The sequence below is a fragment of the Scyliorhinus torazame genome, chromosome 10, assembly GCF_047496885.1.
Source record: "Scyliorhinus torazame isolate Kashiwa2021f chromosome 10, sScyTor2.1, whole genome shotgun sequence".
Taxonomy (NCBI): domain Eukaryota; kingdom Metazoa; phylum Chordata; class Chondrichthyes; order Carcharhiniformes; family Scyliorhinidae; genus Scyliorhinus; species Scyliorhinus torazame.
Genome location: NC_092716.1, coordinates 129,732,160 through 129,751,320, shown reverse-complemented (window position 1 = coordinate 129,751,320; position 19,161 = coordinate 129,732,160). Strand labels below are relative to the sequence as shown.

Below are 19,161 nucleotides of genomic sequence, written 5' to 3'. Positions count from 1 at the left end.
CCAGAGAGTAGCGGGGGCATGGAATGCACTGCCTGTGGAAGTAGTTGAGTCAGAAACATTAGGGACCTTCGAGCAGCTATTGGCTAGGTACATGGATTACGGTAAGATGATGTAGTGTAGATTTATTTGTTCTTAAGGGCAGCACGGTGGCATTGTGGATGGTGCGGTTGCTTCGCGGCTCCAGGGTCCCGGGTTTGATTCCGGCTTGGGTTGCTGTCTGTGCGGAGTCTGCACGTCCTCCCGTGTCTGCATGGGTTTCCTCCGGGTGCTCAGGTTTCCTCCCGCAGTCCGGGGATGTGCAGGTTGGGTGGATTGCCCTTGGTGTCCGGGATTGCCCTTAGTGTTGGGTGGAGGTGTTGACCTTGGGTAGGGTGCTCTTTCCGAGGGCCGGTGCGGGCTCGGTGGGCCGAATGGCCTCCTTCTGCACTGTAAATTCAATGATAATCTATGATTAATCTAGGACAAAGGCTCGGCACAACATCGTGGGCCGAAGGGCCTGTTCTGTGCTGTATTTTTCTATGTTCTATCTATTTGGTCTATGTCTGATGCTGCAGCAACAGCCTCTTCCAACATGCAGGCGGGGAGGGGAAAGCTGTAAGGCCCCAGATACAGGAACTGATGACTTTTATCAAGTAGGAATTCCATAAGCAGAGGAAAGAAATGCGTGAGGATCATGCAAAGGCCATTGCAGAAGCTGTGGCACCCCTGAAGAGTACTTTGGAGCGGATGGAGAGGTGTTTGGAGGTGCAGGGGTCGCAGATTCGGGAGATCGAAGGAGTGATCTCGGACCACAGCGATCGTGTGGTGGCTCTGGAGGCGGAGGTGGGGCTCCTAGGTGACCTTTATAAAACGTTGAGGGCAAAGGTTGAGGAACAGGAGAATACCTCGAGAAGACAGAACCTGCGAATAGTGGGCCTGCCTGAAGGAGTGGAAGATGTGAGTACCATGAGGTATGTCTCGAAGATGCTGGCGTTGCTGGTGGCAGAAGTGCTGCTGGATAAGGCACCTGAAGTGGACCGACGCATAGGTCTCTGAGGCAGAAGCCTAGAGCTGGGGAGCCGCCGTGGGCGGTGATCGTGAGAATCCATAAGTTTGTGGAGAAAGAGAAAATTCTACGGTGGGCCAGGGAGAAGCGTAGCTGCGACTGGGAGGGATTTATCAGGACATCGGAGCCGAGTTGGCAAAACGGCAGGCAGGCTTCAACAAGGCCAAGGCGGTGCTGTACCGGCGGCAGATCAAGTTTGAGGTGCTCTACCCGGCGAAATTATGGGTGACATTCGGAGGCTGGGAGTATTATTTCGAGACCCCAGAAGCGGCCGATGACTTCATTAAGGAGCATAAACTGGGGGAGAACTGAGCGGACAATGCTGGGAACCGGGGTGCTGGCATTGCTGGGAACCGGGGTGCTGGCATTGCTGGGAACCGGGGTGCTGGCATTGCTGGGAACCGGGGTGCTGGCACTGCTGGGAACCGGGGTGCTGGCACTGCTGGGAACCGGGGTGCTGGCATTGCTGGGAACCGGGGTGCTGGCATTGCTGGGAACCGGGGTGCTGGCATTGCTGGGAACCGGGGTGCTGGCATTGCTGGGAACCGGGGTGCTGGCATTGCTGGGAACCGGGGTGCTGGCATTGCTGGGAACCGGGGTGCTGGCACTGCTGGGAACCGGGGTGCTGGCACTGCTGGGAACCGGGGTGCTGGCACTGCTGGGAACCGGGGTGCTGGCATTGCTGGGAACCGGGGTGCTGGCACTGCTGGGAACCGGGGTGCTGGCACTGCTGGGAACCGGGGTGCTGGCACTGCTGGGAACCGGGGTGCTGGCACTGCTGGGAACCGGGGTGCTGGCACTATATAATGGTGGGGAGCATGTTTGAAGTGGGTATAGGGATTAGGGGATTTTCACCTTTTTTTTGTGGGGGGGTGGTTTCTGTTCAATGTTGAGATTGTAAGGAGTTGTAGGGGTGAAAAGGTTATGTGGGGATGGATGTTCCTACCCCCCCTGCTGTTTTATGGGACTGTTTGTGTTTAACATCTGTTTGGTTGCTTTTGGAGAAGGCTACCTGGAGATCAGGAGAAGTCCTTGTTTGCGTGGGGGAGGGTAAGGCCAGCAGGAGGCCTTCTTCTTGGAGCTGTGGAGTGGGGGAAGAGGGAGGGGGAGGTTATTAGGATGTGCCTTTGGGCAGGGGCAGCCGCGCCAGCAGGTTATGCTGGTGAACGGAAGTGAGGTGGTAGCGGAGAAGGTCAAGAGTGGTGGCCGGAGGAAGGGGAGAAAGGGGAAGTGGGGGGGAAGAAGGGGAAAAGCCAGGGGGGGAGGGTTTCTGCGGCGCGGCAGGAGGTGAGAGATGACATGGTCAAGGGCAAAGAATGGGGCCATCTGGGATGGGCTAGGTACAGAGTGGAATCAAAGGGGCAGGAGTTAAGTGGGGAAGATGACGGATGGTATAGGGGATTGGAGGCGCAAGCCTCCGGTAAGGTTGGTGACATGGAACGTCCGGGGACTAAATGGGCCGGTTAAAAGGTCGCGGGTGTTCGCGCACCTCAGGGGCTTGAAAGCGGGGGTGGTATTTTTGGAGGAGACACACCTCCGTGTGAAGGACCAGGTTAAGTTCAGGAGGGGGTGGGTTGGGCAGGTTTTTCACTCGGGATTTGATTTGAAATCGAGGGGTGTGGCGATTTTAATGAGCAAAAAAATGGGATTCGTGAGTGCGAAAGAGGTGAGGGATCGAGGTGGGAGATGTGTGATTGTGAGTGGGGTATTGGAAGGGGCACCGGTAGTGTTGGTAAATGTGTATGCCCCAAATTGGGATGATGTGGGTTTTACGAGGGCGTTGCTGGCAGCAATCCCGGATTTGGCCACGTACCAGTTGATCATGGGAGGAGATTTTAACTGTGTCTTGGCGCTGAGGGTGGATAGATCGAGCCCCAGGTCGATGGGTAGGGTACGAATGGAGAGGGAGCTGGGGGGGGTTTATGGAGAGGTTGGGTATGGTGGACCCATGGCATTTTCAGATCCCGGGGGAAGGGAGTATTCCTTCGTTTCACACGTCTATAAGGTGTATTCTAGGATTGATTACTTTGCAGTGAGTTGGGAGATTTTGGTTGGGGTGGAGGCGGCAGAGTATGCGGGGATAGTTATCTCGGACCATGCACCCCACTGGCTGGATATTCGGTTCAGTACGGGACGAGAGCAGAGGCCGGGGTGGAGGTTTGACTCGGGGTTGTTGGCGGATGGAGGTTTTTGTGATACGGTGCGGTTGGCGATTAGGGATTATGTAGAGTTCAATCAGAATGGGGAGGTGTCGGCGGGCATTTTTTGGGAAGCACTGAAGGTAGTGGTCCGGGGAGAAATTATCTCATTTACGGTTCGTGCGAATAAGGAAAGGAGGGCAGAACATGACCGTCTAGTGAGCGAGATAGTGGAGGTGGACAGGGAATATTCGAGGGTGCCCACCGTGTTGGGATTGGCGAGGAGGAAAAAGTTGCAGGGGCAATTTAATAGGCTGACAACGGGGAGGGAGGTAAGGCAACTGCGTAGGGGAAGAGGGGTGCAGTGCGAGTATGGGGAGAAGGCGAGCTGCATGCTGGCACACCAGCGGAGGCAGGCTGCGTCCAGGAAAATATTGAAGATCCGGACTGGGGCTGGGGATGTGGTGTCAGAGCCAGGGAAGATAAATGAGGCATTTAGAGAGCATTACCAGGGACTTTGAGGCAGGCCCAGGAGGAGAGGAGGGGGACATGGGGCGGTTTCTGGACGAGCTGGAATTTCCCCAGGTGGAGGAAGCAAAGAGGCAGGCGTTGGAGGAGCCCCTGTGGCTGAGGGAGGTGCTGGGAAGAGTCGGGGAAGGCTCCTGGGCCGGATGGGTACCCGGCTGAATTTTATGAGGAATTGCAGCGGACATGGCACCATATCTGTTGGGGGCGTTTAATGAAGCACTAGAGAAGGGGGAGTTGCCGGAGACAATGAAACAGGCGGTAATCACACTCATCCCCCAAAAAGGGAAGGATCTGGTGGAATGTGGGTCGTATAGACCCATATCACTATTGAACACGGATGTGAAAGTATTGGCTAAGTTGTTGGCAGGGAGGACAGAGGATTGTGTCCCGGGGTTGGTTCCAGAAGATCAAACAGGCTTCGTGAAGGGCAGGCAGCTCGCGAGTAATACAAGACGGCTGTTGAATGTGGTGATGAATCCGTCGAGAGCTCTGGGGCGCAATTCTCCCATCGGGAGACTAAGTCCCGACGCCGGAGTGAAAACTGGAGTGTTTCACTCCGGCGTCGGAGGCCGTTCCCAGCCCCCTATTCTCCCGCCCCCAGGGGGCTAGGAGCGGCGCCACATCATTTACGCGCGTCGGGCCTAAATGACGCAACCGGCGCGGCGTAAATGACGTCACCCGCGCATGCGCGGTTGTCGTCCTCCCCACGGCCGTCCCGCAATAAGATGTCGGATGGATCTTGCGCGGCGGCGGAGGAAAGGAGGTCCTCCTTCAGAGAGGCCAGCCCGCCGATCGATGGGCACCGATCGCGGGCCAGGCCGCCCCCCCAGCATTCCCGCGCTGTTCCCGCCGGCAGCGACCAGGTGTGGATGGCGCCGGCGGGAACCTGTCGTGTTGGGCTGGCCGCTTGGCCCATCCGGGCCGGAGAATCGCCGCTCGCCTGTTACCAACGGCAAGCGGTGATTCTCCCAGCGACCAGCCGTCATTCACGCCGCGCCAGTTTGGGGGGAGGGGGGGCGGGGGGGGGAGAATCACGTGCGGGCGGCGTGGCGGGTCTCGCGCGGCGCCCGGGTGATTCTCCCACCCGGCGTGGGGGGGGGGGGGGGGAGAATTCCGCCCCTGGTACCGGAGATGGTGGTGTCCATGGACGCGGAGAAAGCATTTGACTGGGTGGAGTGGCGGTACTTGTTCGAAGGTTTGGGTTTGGGCTGAGATTTGTGGCATGGGTGCGGTTGCTGTTTGTGGTGCCAAGAGCGAGGGTGAGGACGAATGATATGAGCTCACAAAGCTTTGACTTACACAGGGGTACGAGGCAGGGGTGCCCGCTGTCGCCGCTGCTGTTTGCGCTGGCCATAAAGCCATTGGCGATGGCTCTCAGGGGGTCGGCAGAGAGGCAGGGGATAATGAGGGGACAGAGGGAGCATCGGGTGTCGCTCTATACCGATGACCTCTTGCTGTATGTTTCGGATCCGTTGGAGAGTATGGGAAGGATTATGGGCCTGTTGGGGAAGTTTGGAGGGTTCTTGGGATACAAGCTGAATGGAGGGAAAAGCGAGATATTCCCGGTGAATGAGCTGGCACAGCGGGCTAATTTAGGGGGGGTGCCATACACTGCATTTAACTTTGGCGGGGAGGGTCCAAGTGGTGAAAATGAATATTCTGCCGAGGTTCTTATTTATCTTTCAGGCTCTCTCGATCTTTATACCAAAGGCCTTTTTTTGGAAAGTGGACACAATCATCTCTGACTTTGTATGGGCGGGGAAGGTGCCGAGAGTGGGGAGGATCCTGCTACAGAGGCAGAGGCAGCAGTGGGGGTTGGCGCTGCCAAACCTGCTTCATTATTATTGGGCGGCGAATGTGGACAAGGTGCGGCGGTGGTGGGAAGGAGAAGGGGTCGAGTGGATTATCATGGTGGCTCCGAGTAGGTATTCAGGGAGCCCAGTGGTGCAGTCCACGGTGAAGATATGGAATCAGCTGAGGAGGCATTTTAGGGTGGAAGGGATGTTGGTGCTAACCCCGCTGTGTGAGAATCATGGGTTTGAGCCGGGGGGGGGGCTGGATAGTGTATATAGGAGGTGGAGGGAAGTAGGGCTGGTCAAGGTGAGGGATTTGTATTTGGAGGAAGGGTTCACCAGTCTGGAGGAGCTAAGGGGAAGGGTAGAGCTGCCGACGGGTAGTGAGTTCAGGTATCTACAGGTTAGGGACTTTGCACAAAAGGTCTGGAAGGAGTTCCCTAGATTGCCGGGATACACCCTGCTGGAGCGACTGCTGCTTCCGGATGTGGAAGGGGAGGGAAGAATTGGGGATATATATAAGTGGCTGGGGGAGCAGGGAGGTGAGCGGGTGGTGAAGATCAAGGAGAAATGGGAAGTGGAGTTGGGAATAGAGATCAATTGGGGAGTATGGAGTGAGGCACTGCGAAGGGTAAACGAGCCCTCCTCTTGTGCGAGGATGAGCCTGATACAGTTTAAGAGGGTGCATATGACTTGGCCGAGAATGAGTGGGTTCTTTCAGGGGGTAGCAGATGAGTGTGAGAGGTGTGGGCGGGGGCCAGCGAATCATGCGCACATGTTTTGGGGTTGTGAAAAATTGGGAAGATTCTGGGCGGGAGTGTTCGCAGTCTTAGCCAGGACAGTGGAGGAGTTGGTGATATTTGGCGTTTCAGAGAAGCCGGAGCTCATGGAGAGGAGGAAGGCCGATGTCATGGCCTTCGCCTCTGATTGCACGACTATGAACTTTGCTGGAGTGGCGGTCGGCGTCGCCACCGGGGGTAGCAGCTTGGCTGGGTGACCTGTACGACTTCCTGCGGTTAGAGAAGATAAAGTATGAGTTAAGGGGCTCAGCAGGGGCGTTTGAGGAAAGGTGGGGGATGTTTGTGACCATGTTTGAGGAGCTGTTCGTTGGCAGGGAGGAGGGGGGCGGTGAAAAAGGAGGAAAATCTGTACAAACTGATTGTTGGGAAGAATGTTTCCCGGGGTGTTTATTTGCTGTAACTACTTTGATACAAGTTTGAATAAAAGGCGTTTTTAAAAAAAGGAAGTGCTGAGGGTTTTGGTCAAGGTTGGTATCATGACCGGTACAGGCTTGGAGGGCCGAAGGGCCTGTTCCTGTGCTGTATTGTTCTTTGTTCTTTGCTACTGTTCTTTGCAAAATTATGAACTTCTTCTTTTGATCTAACATTATCCTTACCTTCCCCAGTAAGACACCGATGGATCTATCTTGCTGATAGAATACATTTTTGGTTGTTTCTTACTATTTCACCATTTTCCCCACTATTCTTTTAACATCTGTTTACCTAATCGACCATTGCCACCTCTCCCCTCATTCCCCTCATACCAATTGTATTGGCATCAGGTTTCCAGGGATTTCAGCAAATGGGACTCTCCAAGGAGAGCTGACAGTCAATGTGCTGTCATGCTGGAACTAAAGTCTGTAATCCCTGGAGATTTGGAGTTCATCATCAGTAAGATACTGCTGGCAGTTTAAAGTGCTTCTGCCATAATTCATTTTAAGGAACCTGTCAAACTGCTCCCTTGGAGCCCACCCTCGCTCCCCCTGACCCCTCTTTTTCGCACTCCCACTACTCATAGAACATACAGTGCAGAAGGAGGCCATTCGGCCCATCGAGTCTGCACCAACCCACTTAAATCCTCACTTCCATCCTATCCCCGTAACCAAATTGCCCCTCCTAACCTTTTTGGACACGAAGGGCAATTTAGCATGGCCAATCCACTTAACTTGCACGTCTTTGGACTGTGGGAGGAAACCCACGCAGACACGGAGAGAACGTGCAGACTCCGCATAGACAGTGACCCAGCAGGGAATCAAACCTGGGACCCTGGCGCTGTGAGCCACAGTGCTATCCACTTGTGCTACCGTGCTGCCCTGAAAACTGAAAGCCAGCACACAGTAAACTTGAAAACTGCAGCCAGTACTCAAGACAATAGGGTAATGATCTCCGCAATAAGATCATAAGAAATAAGGGCCCAAAACTGCTCACAGTGCTCCAGATATGGATTCATCAGTGCCCTGTCCAGATGGAGACAGAGTCAATACTGTCTCAATCTCTCAGCATTGACCCTGTCTCCACCGCACTCCCGGCACCCTGCTGCAAAATGCCCATCCAGGACTATTCCTTGTCCCTCCTTGGAATCCGTTAACCTCCTCCCAGAATCTGTGCCCACACATCACAAACCCTTGCAACACCATCTTCAACTCACTATCTACCGAACCCAACCATGGCCTCTGCTCACATGCCTTATCCATGCCCCCCACACCTACCCAATTCTGCCCAAACATAGAACATGGAACATTACAGCGCAGTACAGGCCCTTCGGCCCTCGATGTTGCGCCGACCTGTGAAACCACTCTAAAGCCCATCTACACTGTTCCCTTATCGTCCATATGTCTATCCAATGACCATTTGAAAGCCCTTAACGTTGGCGAGTTCACTACTGTTGCAGGCAGGGCATTCCACACCCTTACTACTCTCTGAGTAAATAACCTACCTCTGACATCTGTCTTTTATCTATCTCCCCTCAATTTAAAGCTATGTCCCCTCGTGCTAGACATCACCATCCTAGGAAAAAGGCTCTCACTGTCCACCCTATCTAATCCTCTGATCATCTTGTATGCCTCAATTGAGTTACCTCTTAACCTTCTTCTCTCTAAGGAAAACAGCCTCAAGACCCTCAGCCTTCCCTCATAAGATCTTCCCTCCATACCAGGCTAGATTCTGATCAATCCCCTCTGCACCCTTTCCAATGCTTCCACATCCTTCCTGTAATGCGACGACCAGAATTGCACGCAATACTCCAAATGCGGCCGCACCAGAGTTTTGTACAGCTGCAACATGACCTCATGGCTTCGAAACTCAATCCCTCTACCAATAAAAGCTAACACACCGTACGCCTTCTTAACAACCCTCTCAACCTGGGTGGCAACTTTCAGGGATCTATGTACATGGACACCGAGATCTCTCTGCTCATCCACACTACCAAGAATCTTACCATTAGCCCAGCACTCTGTCTTCCTGTTATTCCTTCCAAAATGAATCAGCTCACACTTTTCTGCATTAAACTCCATTTGCCACCTCTCAGCCCAGCGCTGCAGCTTATCTATGTCCCTCTGTAACTTGTAACATCCTTCCGCAATGTCCACAACTCCACCGACTTTAGTGTCATCTGCAAATATACTCACCCATCCTTCTCCGCCCTCCTCCAGGTCATTTATAAAAATGACAGCAGTGGCCCCAAAACAGATCCTTGTGGTACACCACTAGTAACTGGACTCCAGTCTGAACATTTCCCATCAACCACCACCCTTTTGTCTTCTTCCAGCTAGCCAATTTCTGATCCAAATTGCTAAATCACCCTGAATCCCATGCCTCTGTATTTTCTGCAATAGCCTACCTTGGGGAACCTTATCAAACGCTTTACTGAAATCTATATACACCACATCAACTGCTTTACCCTCATCCACCTGTTTCGGTTGCTACCTGAAACGGTTCATACTCTTGAACTCTGATCGCCCCACTGACCAGTTTCTTCATCTTTGACAGGAGTGGGCCCCCGAGGCAAACCGAGCCATTAACCGCAAGGAGAAGAGCAACCGAGGAATGGAGGAAGTGACTCTCACCAACATAATCCCTTCTACTGACATCGTGCCTCTCCCTGCCCCAGGAGACAGGTATGGTCCCCCCAATCCAAAACATTCTCCTGACTACTGACAAACTGTCCCATCATCCACCCACCCCCACTCCATCCCCCACTGGACAGGTATGGCACCATCAGCTGAAACTTCGGACATGCAGGTGCCAGTTGCAAGTGTCGAGGGTACTGTTAAGATGGCGGAGGAGCCATGTGGTCCTTTGAGTTCACCCAGTCTGCTCTTCCCCTCTCCTGGGTGTTAGCTCCCTCTTTCCATGCTCTCTCTCACTCCGATTCAGAGGGATTACTCCTCCCCAATTCCCTGCTCTCATCTCCTTGATGATTGTTAGACTCCCCAAGGAATAATCTTGTGGAGTGGGGGAGTGTGAGTGTGTTCCATTGACATGGGGCTGGGCTGTCCCGTCCCCAGTCAGCAGCCTGGCTGGTTAAGATCATAATTACTTCTCCCATACCAACAATTACCATAATGATTCGTATAGGCCCTCTTTATCCTCCAGCCCCCCCAAATTTATCTTCATTAGAAAACTGCAGCCAGTACTCAAGACAATAGGGTAATGATCTCCACAATAAGACCATAAGAAATAAGGGCGCAAAACTGCTCACCATGCTCCAGATATGGATTCATCAGTGCCCTGTCCAGATGGAGACAGAGTCACAATCTCTCAGTATTCACCCTGTCTCCACCACATTCTCAGTTTTGACCCTGTCCCCACCACACTCTCAGTTCTGACCCAGTCTCCACCACACTCTCAGCATTGACCCTGTCTGCACCACACTCTCAGCACTGACCCTGTCTCCACCACACTCGGTACTGACCCTGTCCCCACCACACTCTCAGCATTGACCCCGTCTCCACCACACTCGGTACTGACCCCGTCTCCACCACACTCTCAGCATTGACCTTGTCCCCACTACACTCTCAGTATAGACCCTGTCTCCACCATACTCTCAGTATTGACCCTGTCTCCACCACACTCTCAGTATTGACCCTGTCTCCACCACACTCTCAGCATTGACCCTGTCTCCACCACACTCGGTACTGACCCCGTCTCCACCACACTCTCAGCATTGACCCTGTCTCCACCACACACTCAGCATTGACCCTGTCTCCACCACACTCTCAGCATTGACTCTGTCTCCACCACACTCTCAGTATTGACCCTGTCTCCACCACACTCTCAGCATTGACTCTGTCTCCACCACACACTCAGCATTGACCCCGTCTCCACCACACTCGGTACTGACCCCGTCTCCACCACACTCTCAGCATTGACCCTGTCTCCACCACACACTCATCATTGACCCTGTCTCCACCACACTCTCAGCATTGACCCTGTCTCCACCACACTCTCAGCATTGACCCTGTCTCCACCACACTCGGTATTGACCCCGTCTCCACCACACTCTCAGTATTGACCCCGTCTCCACCACACTCTCAGCATTGACCCTGTCCCCACCACACTCTCCGTATTGACCCTGTCTCCACCACACACTCAGTATTGACCCTGTCCCCACCACACTCTCAGTATTGACCCTGTCTCCACCACACTCTCAGCATTGACCCCGTCTCCACCACACTCGGTACTGACCCCGTCTCCAACACACTCTCAGCATTGACCCTGTCCCCACCACACTCTCAGTATTGACCCTGTCCCCACCACTCTCTCAGCATTGACCCTGTCCCCACCACACTCTCAGTATTGACCCTGTCTCCACCACACTCGGTATTGACCCCGTCTCCACCACCCTCTCAGTATTGACCCCGTCTCCACCACCCTCTCAGCATTGACCCTGTCCCCACCACACTCTCAGTATTGACCCTGTCTCCACCACACTCTCAGTATTGACCCTGTCCCCACCACACTCTCAGTATTGACCCTGTCTCCACCACACTCGGTATTGACCCCGTCTCCACCACACTCTCCGTATTGACCCCGTCTCCACCACACTCGGTATTGACCCCGTCTCCACCACACTCTCAGCATTGACCCTGTCTCCACCACACTCTCAGTATTGACCCTGTCTCCATCACACTCTCAGTATTGACCCTGTCTCCACCACACTCTCAGTATTGACCCCGTCTCCACCACACTCTCAGCATTGACCCTGTCCCCACCACACTCTCAGTATTGACCCTGTCCTTACCACACTCTCAGTATTGACCCTGTCCCCACCACACTCTCAGTATTGACCCTGTCCCCACCACACTCTCAGTCTTGACCCTGTCTCCACCACACTCTCAGCATTGACCCTGTCTCCACCACACTCGGTACTGACCCCGTCTCCACCACACTCTCAGCATTGACCCCGTCTCCACCACACTCGGTACTGACCCCGTCTCCACCACACTCTCAGCATTGACCCTGTCCCCACCACACTCTCAGTATTGACCCTGTCTCCACCACACTCTCAGCATTGACCCTGTCCCCACCACACTCTCAGTATTGACCCTGTCTCCACCACACTCGGTACTGACCCTGTCCCCACCACACTCTCAGCATTGACCCCGTCTCCACCACACTCGGTACTGACCCCGTCTCCACCACACTCTCAGTATTGACCCTGTCCCCACCACACTCTCAGTCTTGACCCTGTCTCCACCACACTCTCAGCATTGACCCTGTCTCCACCACACTCGGTACTGACCCCGTCTCCACCACACTCTCAGCATTGACCCTGTCCCCACCACACTCTCAGTATTGACCCTGTCTCCACCACACTCTCAGCATTGACCCCGTCTCCACCACACTCTCCGTATTGACCCCGTCTCCACCACACTCGGTATTGACCCCGTCTCCACCACACTCTCAGCATTGACCCTGTCTCCACCACACTCTCAGTATTGACCCTGTCTCCATCACACTCTCAGTATTGACCCTGTCTCCACCACACTCTCAGTATTGACCCTGTCTCCACCACACTCTCAGTATTGACCCTGTCCCCACCACACTCTCAGTATTGACCCTGTCCCCACCACACTCTCAGTATTGACCCTGTCTCCACCACACTCTCAGCATTGACCCTGTCTCCACCACACTCGGTACTGACCCCGTCTCCACCACACTCTCAGCATTGACCCCGTCTCCACCACACTCGGTACTGACCCCGTCTCCACCACACTCTCAGCATTGACCCTGTCCCCACTACACTCTCAGTATAGACCCTGTCTCCACCATACTCTCAGTATTGACCCTGTCTCCACCACACTCTCAGCATTGACCCCGTCTCCACCACACTCTCAGCATTGACTCTGTCTCCACCACACTCTCAGTATTGACCCCGTCTCCACCACACTCTCAGCATTGACCCTGTCCCCACCACACTCTCAGCATTGACCCTGTCTCCACCACACTCTCAGTATTGACCCTGTCCCCACCACACTCTCAGTATTGACCCTGTCTCCACCACACTCTCAGCATTGACCCTGTCTCCACCACACTCTCAGTATTGACCCTGTCTCCACCACACTCTCAGTATTGACCCTGGCTCCACCATTCTCTCAGCATTGACCCTGTCTCCACCACACTCTCAGTATTGACCCTGTCCCCACCACACTCTCAGTATTGACCCTGTCTCCACCACACTCTCAGCATTGACCCTGTCTCCACCACACTCTCCGCATTGACCCTGTCTCCACCACACACTCAGCATTGACCCCGTCTCCGGCACACTCTCAACATTGACCCTGTCTCCACCACACTCTCAGTATTGACCCTGTCCCCACCACACTCTCAGCATTGACCCTGTCTCCACCACACTCGGTATTGACCCCGTCTCCACCGCACTCTCAGTATTGACCCCGTCTCCACCACACTCTCAGCATTGACCCTGTCCCCACCACACTCTCAGCATTGACCCTGTCTCCACCACACTCTCAGCATTGACCCTGTCTCCACCACACTCTCAGCATTGACCCTGTTCCCACCACACTCTCAGTATTGACCCTGTCTCCACCACACTCTCAGTATTGACCCTGTCCCCACCACACTCTCAGTATTGACCCTGTCTCCACCACACTCTCAGCATTGACCCTGTCTCCACCACACTCTCAGTATTGACCCTGTCTCCACCACACTCTCAGCATTGACCCTGTCTCCACCACACTCTCAGCATTGACCCTGTCTCCACCACACTCTCAGCATTGACCCTGTCTCCACCACACTCTCAGCATTGACCCTGTCTCCACCACACTCTCAGCATTGACCCTGTCCCCACCACACTCTCAGTATTGACCCTGTCTCCACCACACTCTCAGCATTGACCCTGTCTCCACCACACTCTCAGCATTGACCCTGTCTCCACCACACTCTCCGCATTGACCCTGTCTCCACCACACTCTCAGCATTGACCCTGTCCCCACCACACTCTCAGTATTGACCCTGTCTCCACCACACTCTCAGCATTGACCCTGTCTCCACCACACTCGGCACTGACCCTGTCTCCACCACACTCTCAGCATTGACCCCGTCTCCACCACACTCGGTACTGACCCCGTCTCCACCACACTCTCAGCATTGACCCTGTCCCCACCACACTCTTAGTATTGACCCTGTCTCCACCACACTCTCAGTATTGACCCTGTCTCCACCACACTCTCAGCACTGACCCTGTCTCCACCACACTCTCAGTATTGACCCTGTCTCCACCACACTCTCAGTATTGACCCTGTCTCCACCACACTCGGTAGATAGTCAGTGGGCAGTGGCGAGAGGGAGGGAGAAAGATCTGTCACCCCTATGACAGTGCAAAATGCCTCCCTAAACTGTTCTTTGAATCTGCTGGTTTATTAAGGGAAACGCAGACAGGCTCGTACAGAACCCTACCCAAGGGACAGCAACAAATGTTAGTAACCACTCACTCACTCCATCCCCCGCCGCCCACCCCACTTCATACAATCGATGAGAATAGATTAATGCGCGGCTCTGCATTAACAAGATGCTTTTCAATTCATTTACTCCCAAAATGCAGTATTTAAAGAGCTCCAATACTGTCACTCAAAGAATGAGAAACAGGACAGACATATTTCTACAAGGCGTTACAGGTTTTGACAAAAAAGCTGTTAATTGAATGATGCTTTCTCACAAGTACAATGTTAGTGAAAGTGTACAAAAACAAAGCAAGCCGCATCAAAAGGGGCTCAATCAGTCAAGTTTGGGACTCACTTGAGTTGCATTTGGATCTGGAGACGCAAGTTCAGAGCACTGGACTAATGGCCATTATAATAGGGAAGCCAAGGAATGTTAAAAACACAGAAAAGGGATTTCAGAGGAAGGGTAGGGCTGATTCGGGTATGTTCCTGTGGAGGCAGAGGGTGTGGGTGAGGGAGGAAATTAGTAACTTTATATCTGTCTTGCCTGTTTTAGAATGGGGTCAAGGGCTAAACTGTGTAACTGCTGGCTTGTCGATGGTGGGGAACCTTTTCACGACATTAATCTTGGATAAAATCAATTGGCATTTGGAAAAGTATGAGCTGATAAATGAAAGTCAGCATAGATTTGTTAAAAGCAAATCTTATTGAAAGTCAGAGAGGTCGACAGCACAGAAAAGGCCCTTGGCCCATCGTGTCTGCGCCGGTCACAAACAACCACAAGTATTCGAATCCTATTTCCCCATTTGACTAATTTAATTGAATATTTTGATGAATTAAGATGGATGGTCCATGGTGGTCAAAGGTGATGTGTATATGGATTTCCAAAAGGCAACTGACAGAATCCCACAGAATAGATTTATGAGTGAAGTCAGAATCCAGGGGATTAAAGTGACAGTGGCAGTGTCATTTTAAATAGAAATGAGTATTGGGACAGAGAGCAGCGAGAAGAGATGACAGGTTATTTCTTTAGCTAGAGAGAATAGAGCAGTGTTCCCCAGAGACTGGTAGAGGAGACCAGCTCAATGAGAGATTTACTACCGGCTTGGGTTGGTATACAGGACAGAATTTCATCAAGTCCCACACAACAGACTTAGCAGCAAAAGTTAGGGCTCATGGGATAAACAGGACAGCAGTAACATGGGATTGAAATTGTCTGAATGGAGAAGGGGGTCAGTGCTGAGAGTGTGGTGGCGACAGGGTCAATGCTGAGAGTGTGGTGGCGACAGGGTCAATGCTGAGAGTGTGGTGGCGACAGGGTCAATGCTGAGAGTGTGGTGGAGACAGGGTCAATGCTGAGAGTGTGGTGGAGACAGGGTCAATACTGAGAGTGTGGTGGAGACAGGGTCAGTGCTGAGTGTGTGGAGGAGACAGGGTCAATACTGAGAGTGTGGTGGAGACGGGGTCAATACTGAGAGTGTGGTGGAGACAGGGTCAATGCTGAGAGTGTGGTGGAGACAGGGTCAATGCTGAGAGTGTGGTGGAGACAGGGTCCCAACACCTCGTCTTTTTGGATCTCAATGTGACCCAGGCTATCTACACACCCTTCTCCAGACTCAACATCTACCAATTCCTTCTGTTTGGTGAATACTGATGCAAAGTATTCATTTAGTACCTACCCATTTCCTCTGGCTCCACACATAGATTCCCTTGCCTAAACTTCAGTGGGCCAACCCTTTCCCTGGCTACCCTCTTGCTTTTTATGTACATGTAAAAAGCCTTGGGATTTTCCTTAACCCTATTTGCCAATGACTTTTCGTGACCCCTTCTAGCCCTCCTGACTCCTTGCTTAAGTTCCTTCCTACTTTCCTTATATTCCACACAGGCTTCGTCTGTTCCCAGTCTTTTAGCCCTGACAAATGCCTCCTTTTTCTTTTTGACGAGGCGTACAATATCTCTCGTTATCCAAGGTTCCTGAAAATTGCCATATTTATCCTTCTTCCTCATAGGAACATGCCGGTCCTGAATTCCTTTCAACTGACACTTGAAAGCCTCCCACATGTCAGATGTTGATTTGCCCTCAAACATCCGTCCCCAATCTAGGTTCTTCAGTTCCCGCCTAATATTGTTATAATTAGCCTTCCCCCAATTTAGCACATTCATCCTAGGACCACTCTTATCCTTGTCCACCAGCACTTTAAAACTTACTGAATTGTGGTCACTGTTCCCGAAATGCTCCCCTACTGAAACATCTGGCCGGGCTCATTCCCCAATACCAGGTCCAGTACCGCCCCTTCCCTAGTTGGGCTGTCTACATATTGTTTTAAGAAGCCCTCCTGGATTCTCCTTACAAACTCTGCCCCGTCTAAGCCCCTGGCACTAAGTGAGTCCCAGTCAATATTGGGGAAGTTGAAGTCTCCCATCACCACAACCCTGTTGTTTTTACTCTTTTCCAAAATCTGTCTACCTATCTGCTCCTCTATCTCCCGCTGGCTGTTGGGAGGCCTGTAGTAAACCCCCAACATTGTGACTGCACCCTTCTTATTCCTGATCTCTACCCATATAGCCTCACAGCCCTCTGAGGTGTCCTCCCGTAGTACAGCTGTGATATCCTCCCTAACCAGTAGCGCAACTCCGTCACCCCTTTTACATTCCCCTCTATCCCGCCTGAAACATCTAAACCCTGGAATATTTAGCTGCCAATCCTGCCCTTCCCTCAACCAGGTCTCTGTAATGGCAGCAACATCATAGTTCCAAGTACTAATCCAAGCTCTAAGTTCATCTGCCTTACCTGTAATACTTCTTGCATTAAAACATATGCACTTCAGGCCACCAGACCCGCTGTGTTCAGCAACTTCTCCCTGTCTGCTCTGCCTCAGAGCCACACTGTCCCTATTCCCTAGTTCTCCCTCAATGCTCTCACCTTCTGACCTATTGCTCCCGTGCCCACCCCCCTGCCATACTAGTTTAAACCCTCCCGTGTGACACTAGCAAACCTCGCGGCCAGGATATTTATGCCTCTCCAGTTTAGATGCAACCCGTCCTTCTTATATAGGTCACACCTGCCCCGGAAGAGCTCCCAGTAGTCCAGATAACGGAAACCCTCCCTCCTACACCAGCTGTTTAGCCACGTGTTTCGCTGCTCTGTCTTCCTATTTCTAGCCTCACTGGCACGTGGCATAGGGAGTAATCCCGAGATTACAACCCTAGAGGTCCTGTCTTTTAACTTTCTGCCTAGCTCCCTGAACTCCTGCTGCAGGACCTCATGCCCCTTCCTGCCCATGTCGTTAGTACCAATATGTACAACGACCTCTGCCTGTTTACCCTCCCCCTTCAGGATGCCCTCTACCCGTTCGGAGAGGGACCAGAATGGTATGTTGCACCAGGGAGGCAACATACCATCCTGGAGTCTCTTTCACGTCCACAGAAGCGCATATCTGTGCCCCTGACTATAGAGTCTCCTATTACTATTGCTCTTCTGTGCTTTGACCCTCCCTTCTGAACATCAGAGCCAGCTGTGGTGCCACTGCTCTGGCTGCTGCTGTTTTCCCCTGATAGACTATCCCCCCGACAGTATCCAAAGGTGTATACCTGTTCGAGGGGGGGACAACCACAGGGGGATTCCTGCACTGACTGCCTGCCCTTTCTGGTGGTCACCCATTTCTCTCCCTGCACCTTGGGTGTGACCACATTTATACAACTGCGATCTATGACGCTTTCCGCCACCTGCATGCTCCTAAGTGCATCCAATTGCTGCTCCAACCGAACCATGCGGTCTGTGAGGAGCTCCAGTTGGGTGCACTTTCTGCAGATTAAGCCATCCGGGACGCTGGAAGCCTCCCGGACCTGCCTCATCTCACAGTCAGAGCACTGCACCCCTCTAACTGACATTACTTCAATTAATTAGTAAATTAAAATTAAAGGTTTTTTTTTTTTTTTTTAATTTAAATTACTGTTAACTATCTGTTTCCCAGCACTAGGTTTCTACTATAAATGTGAAAGCTAAATATAGTACTCTCCGATCTCTGGCTTAGATAACCCTCTAAATTATAATTAAGTAATTATGTTTAATTAGTTACCAATGCTTAATTTTTTTAATTTAGTATAGATTCCCAACCAGCCACTCAGGTCACAGCTTTTCTGTGATGTCACTTCAGTTTCTCCACCCCCCCACCCCCTCCCCACCACACACACACACACACAAAATTTGAAAAGGTAATAAAAGTAAAAATGAGTAAAAACCACTTACTTACATCACTTCTTACCTTCTGAGGGTCTCAGATGTTCTCAGGTTCTCTCCCTGACCGAGACTGCTCCTCCTCCGAACGGCACCCGAAAGTAGGCTGCGATATTTTTAAATCTCCGCTCTGACTCGCAGCTCCCGCTCTTTTTAAATCTCCGCTCCGACTCGCAGCTCCCACGAAATTGGATTTTTACCTGAAAAGGAGGAATGTGCAGGTTGGATGTGTGGCACTAAATGAATTTTGTGTGTCCCAACAGAGGCGATGGGCTGAATAGACTGCATATGATCTATCAATAAAGGAATGTAGAGAATGAATTTGGTTCGGAACAGAATTCAGGAGGACCTTAAAAGATGGTGTAATGAGTACATAAGAACATAACATAAGAACTAGGAACAGGAGTAGGCCATCTGGCCCCTCGAGCCTGCTCCGCCATTTAATGAGATCATGGCTGATCTTTGTGGACTCAGCTCCACTCTCCGGCCCGTACACCGTATCCCCGAATCCCTTTGTTCTTTAGAAAGGTATCTATCTTTTTCTTAAAAACGTTTAAAGAAGGAGCCTCAACTGCTTCACTGGGCAAGGAATTCCAGAGATTCTCAATCCTTTGGGTGAAGAAGTTCCTCCTACACTCCATCCTAAATCTACATCCCCTTATTTTGAGGCTATGCCCCCTAGTTCTGCTTTCCCTGACCAGTGGAAACAACCTGCCCGCATCTATTCTATCTATTCC

At 52.2% G+C, this 19,161-nt stretch overlaps 1 protein-coding gene across 1 annotated transcript in view; it reads left to right on the top strand.

Annotated features, from left to right (window-relative positions):
- Nucleotides 1-19,161, top strand: part of LOC140430251 (protein kinase C and casein kinase II substrate protein 3-like) — a 244,603-nt gene that overhangs the window by 201,935 nt on the left and 23,507 nt on the right. The window contains exon 8 of the mRNA XM_072517678.1: nucleotides 9,272-9,399. Within this exon, the coding sequence (XP_072373779.1) occupies nucleotides 9,272-9,399 (128 nt within the window). The remainder of the gene's footprint in view (nucleotides 1-9,271; nucleotides 9,400-19,161) is intronic.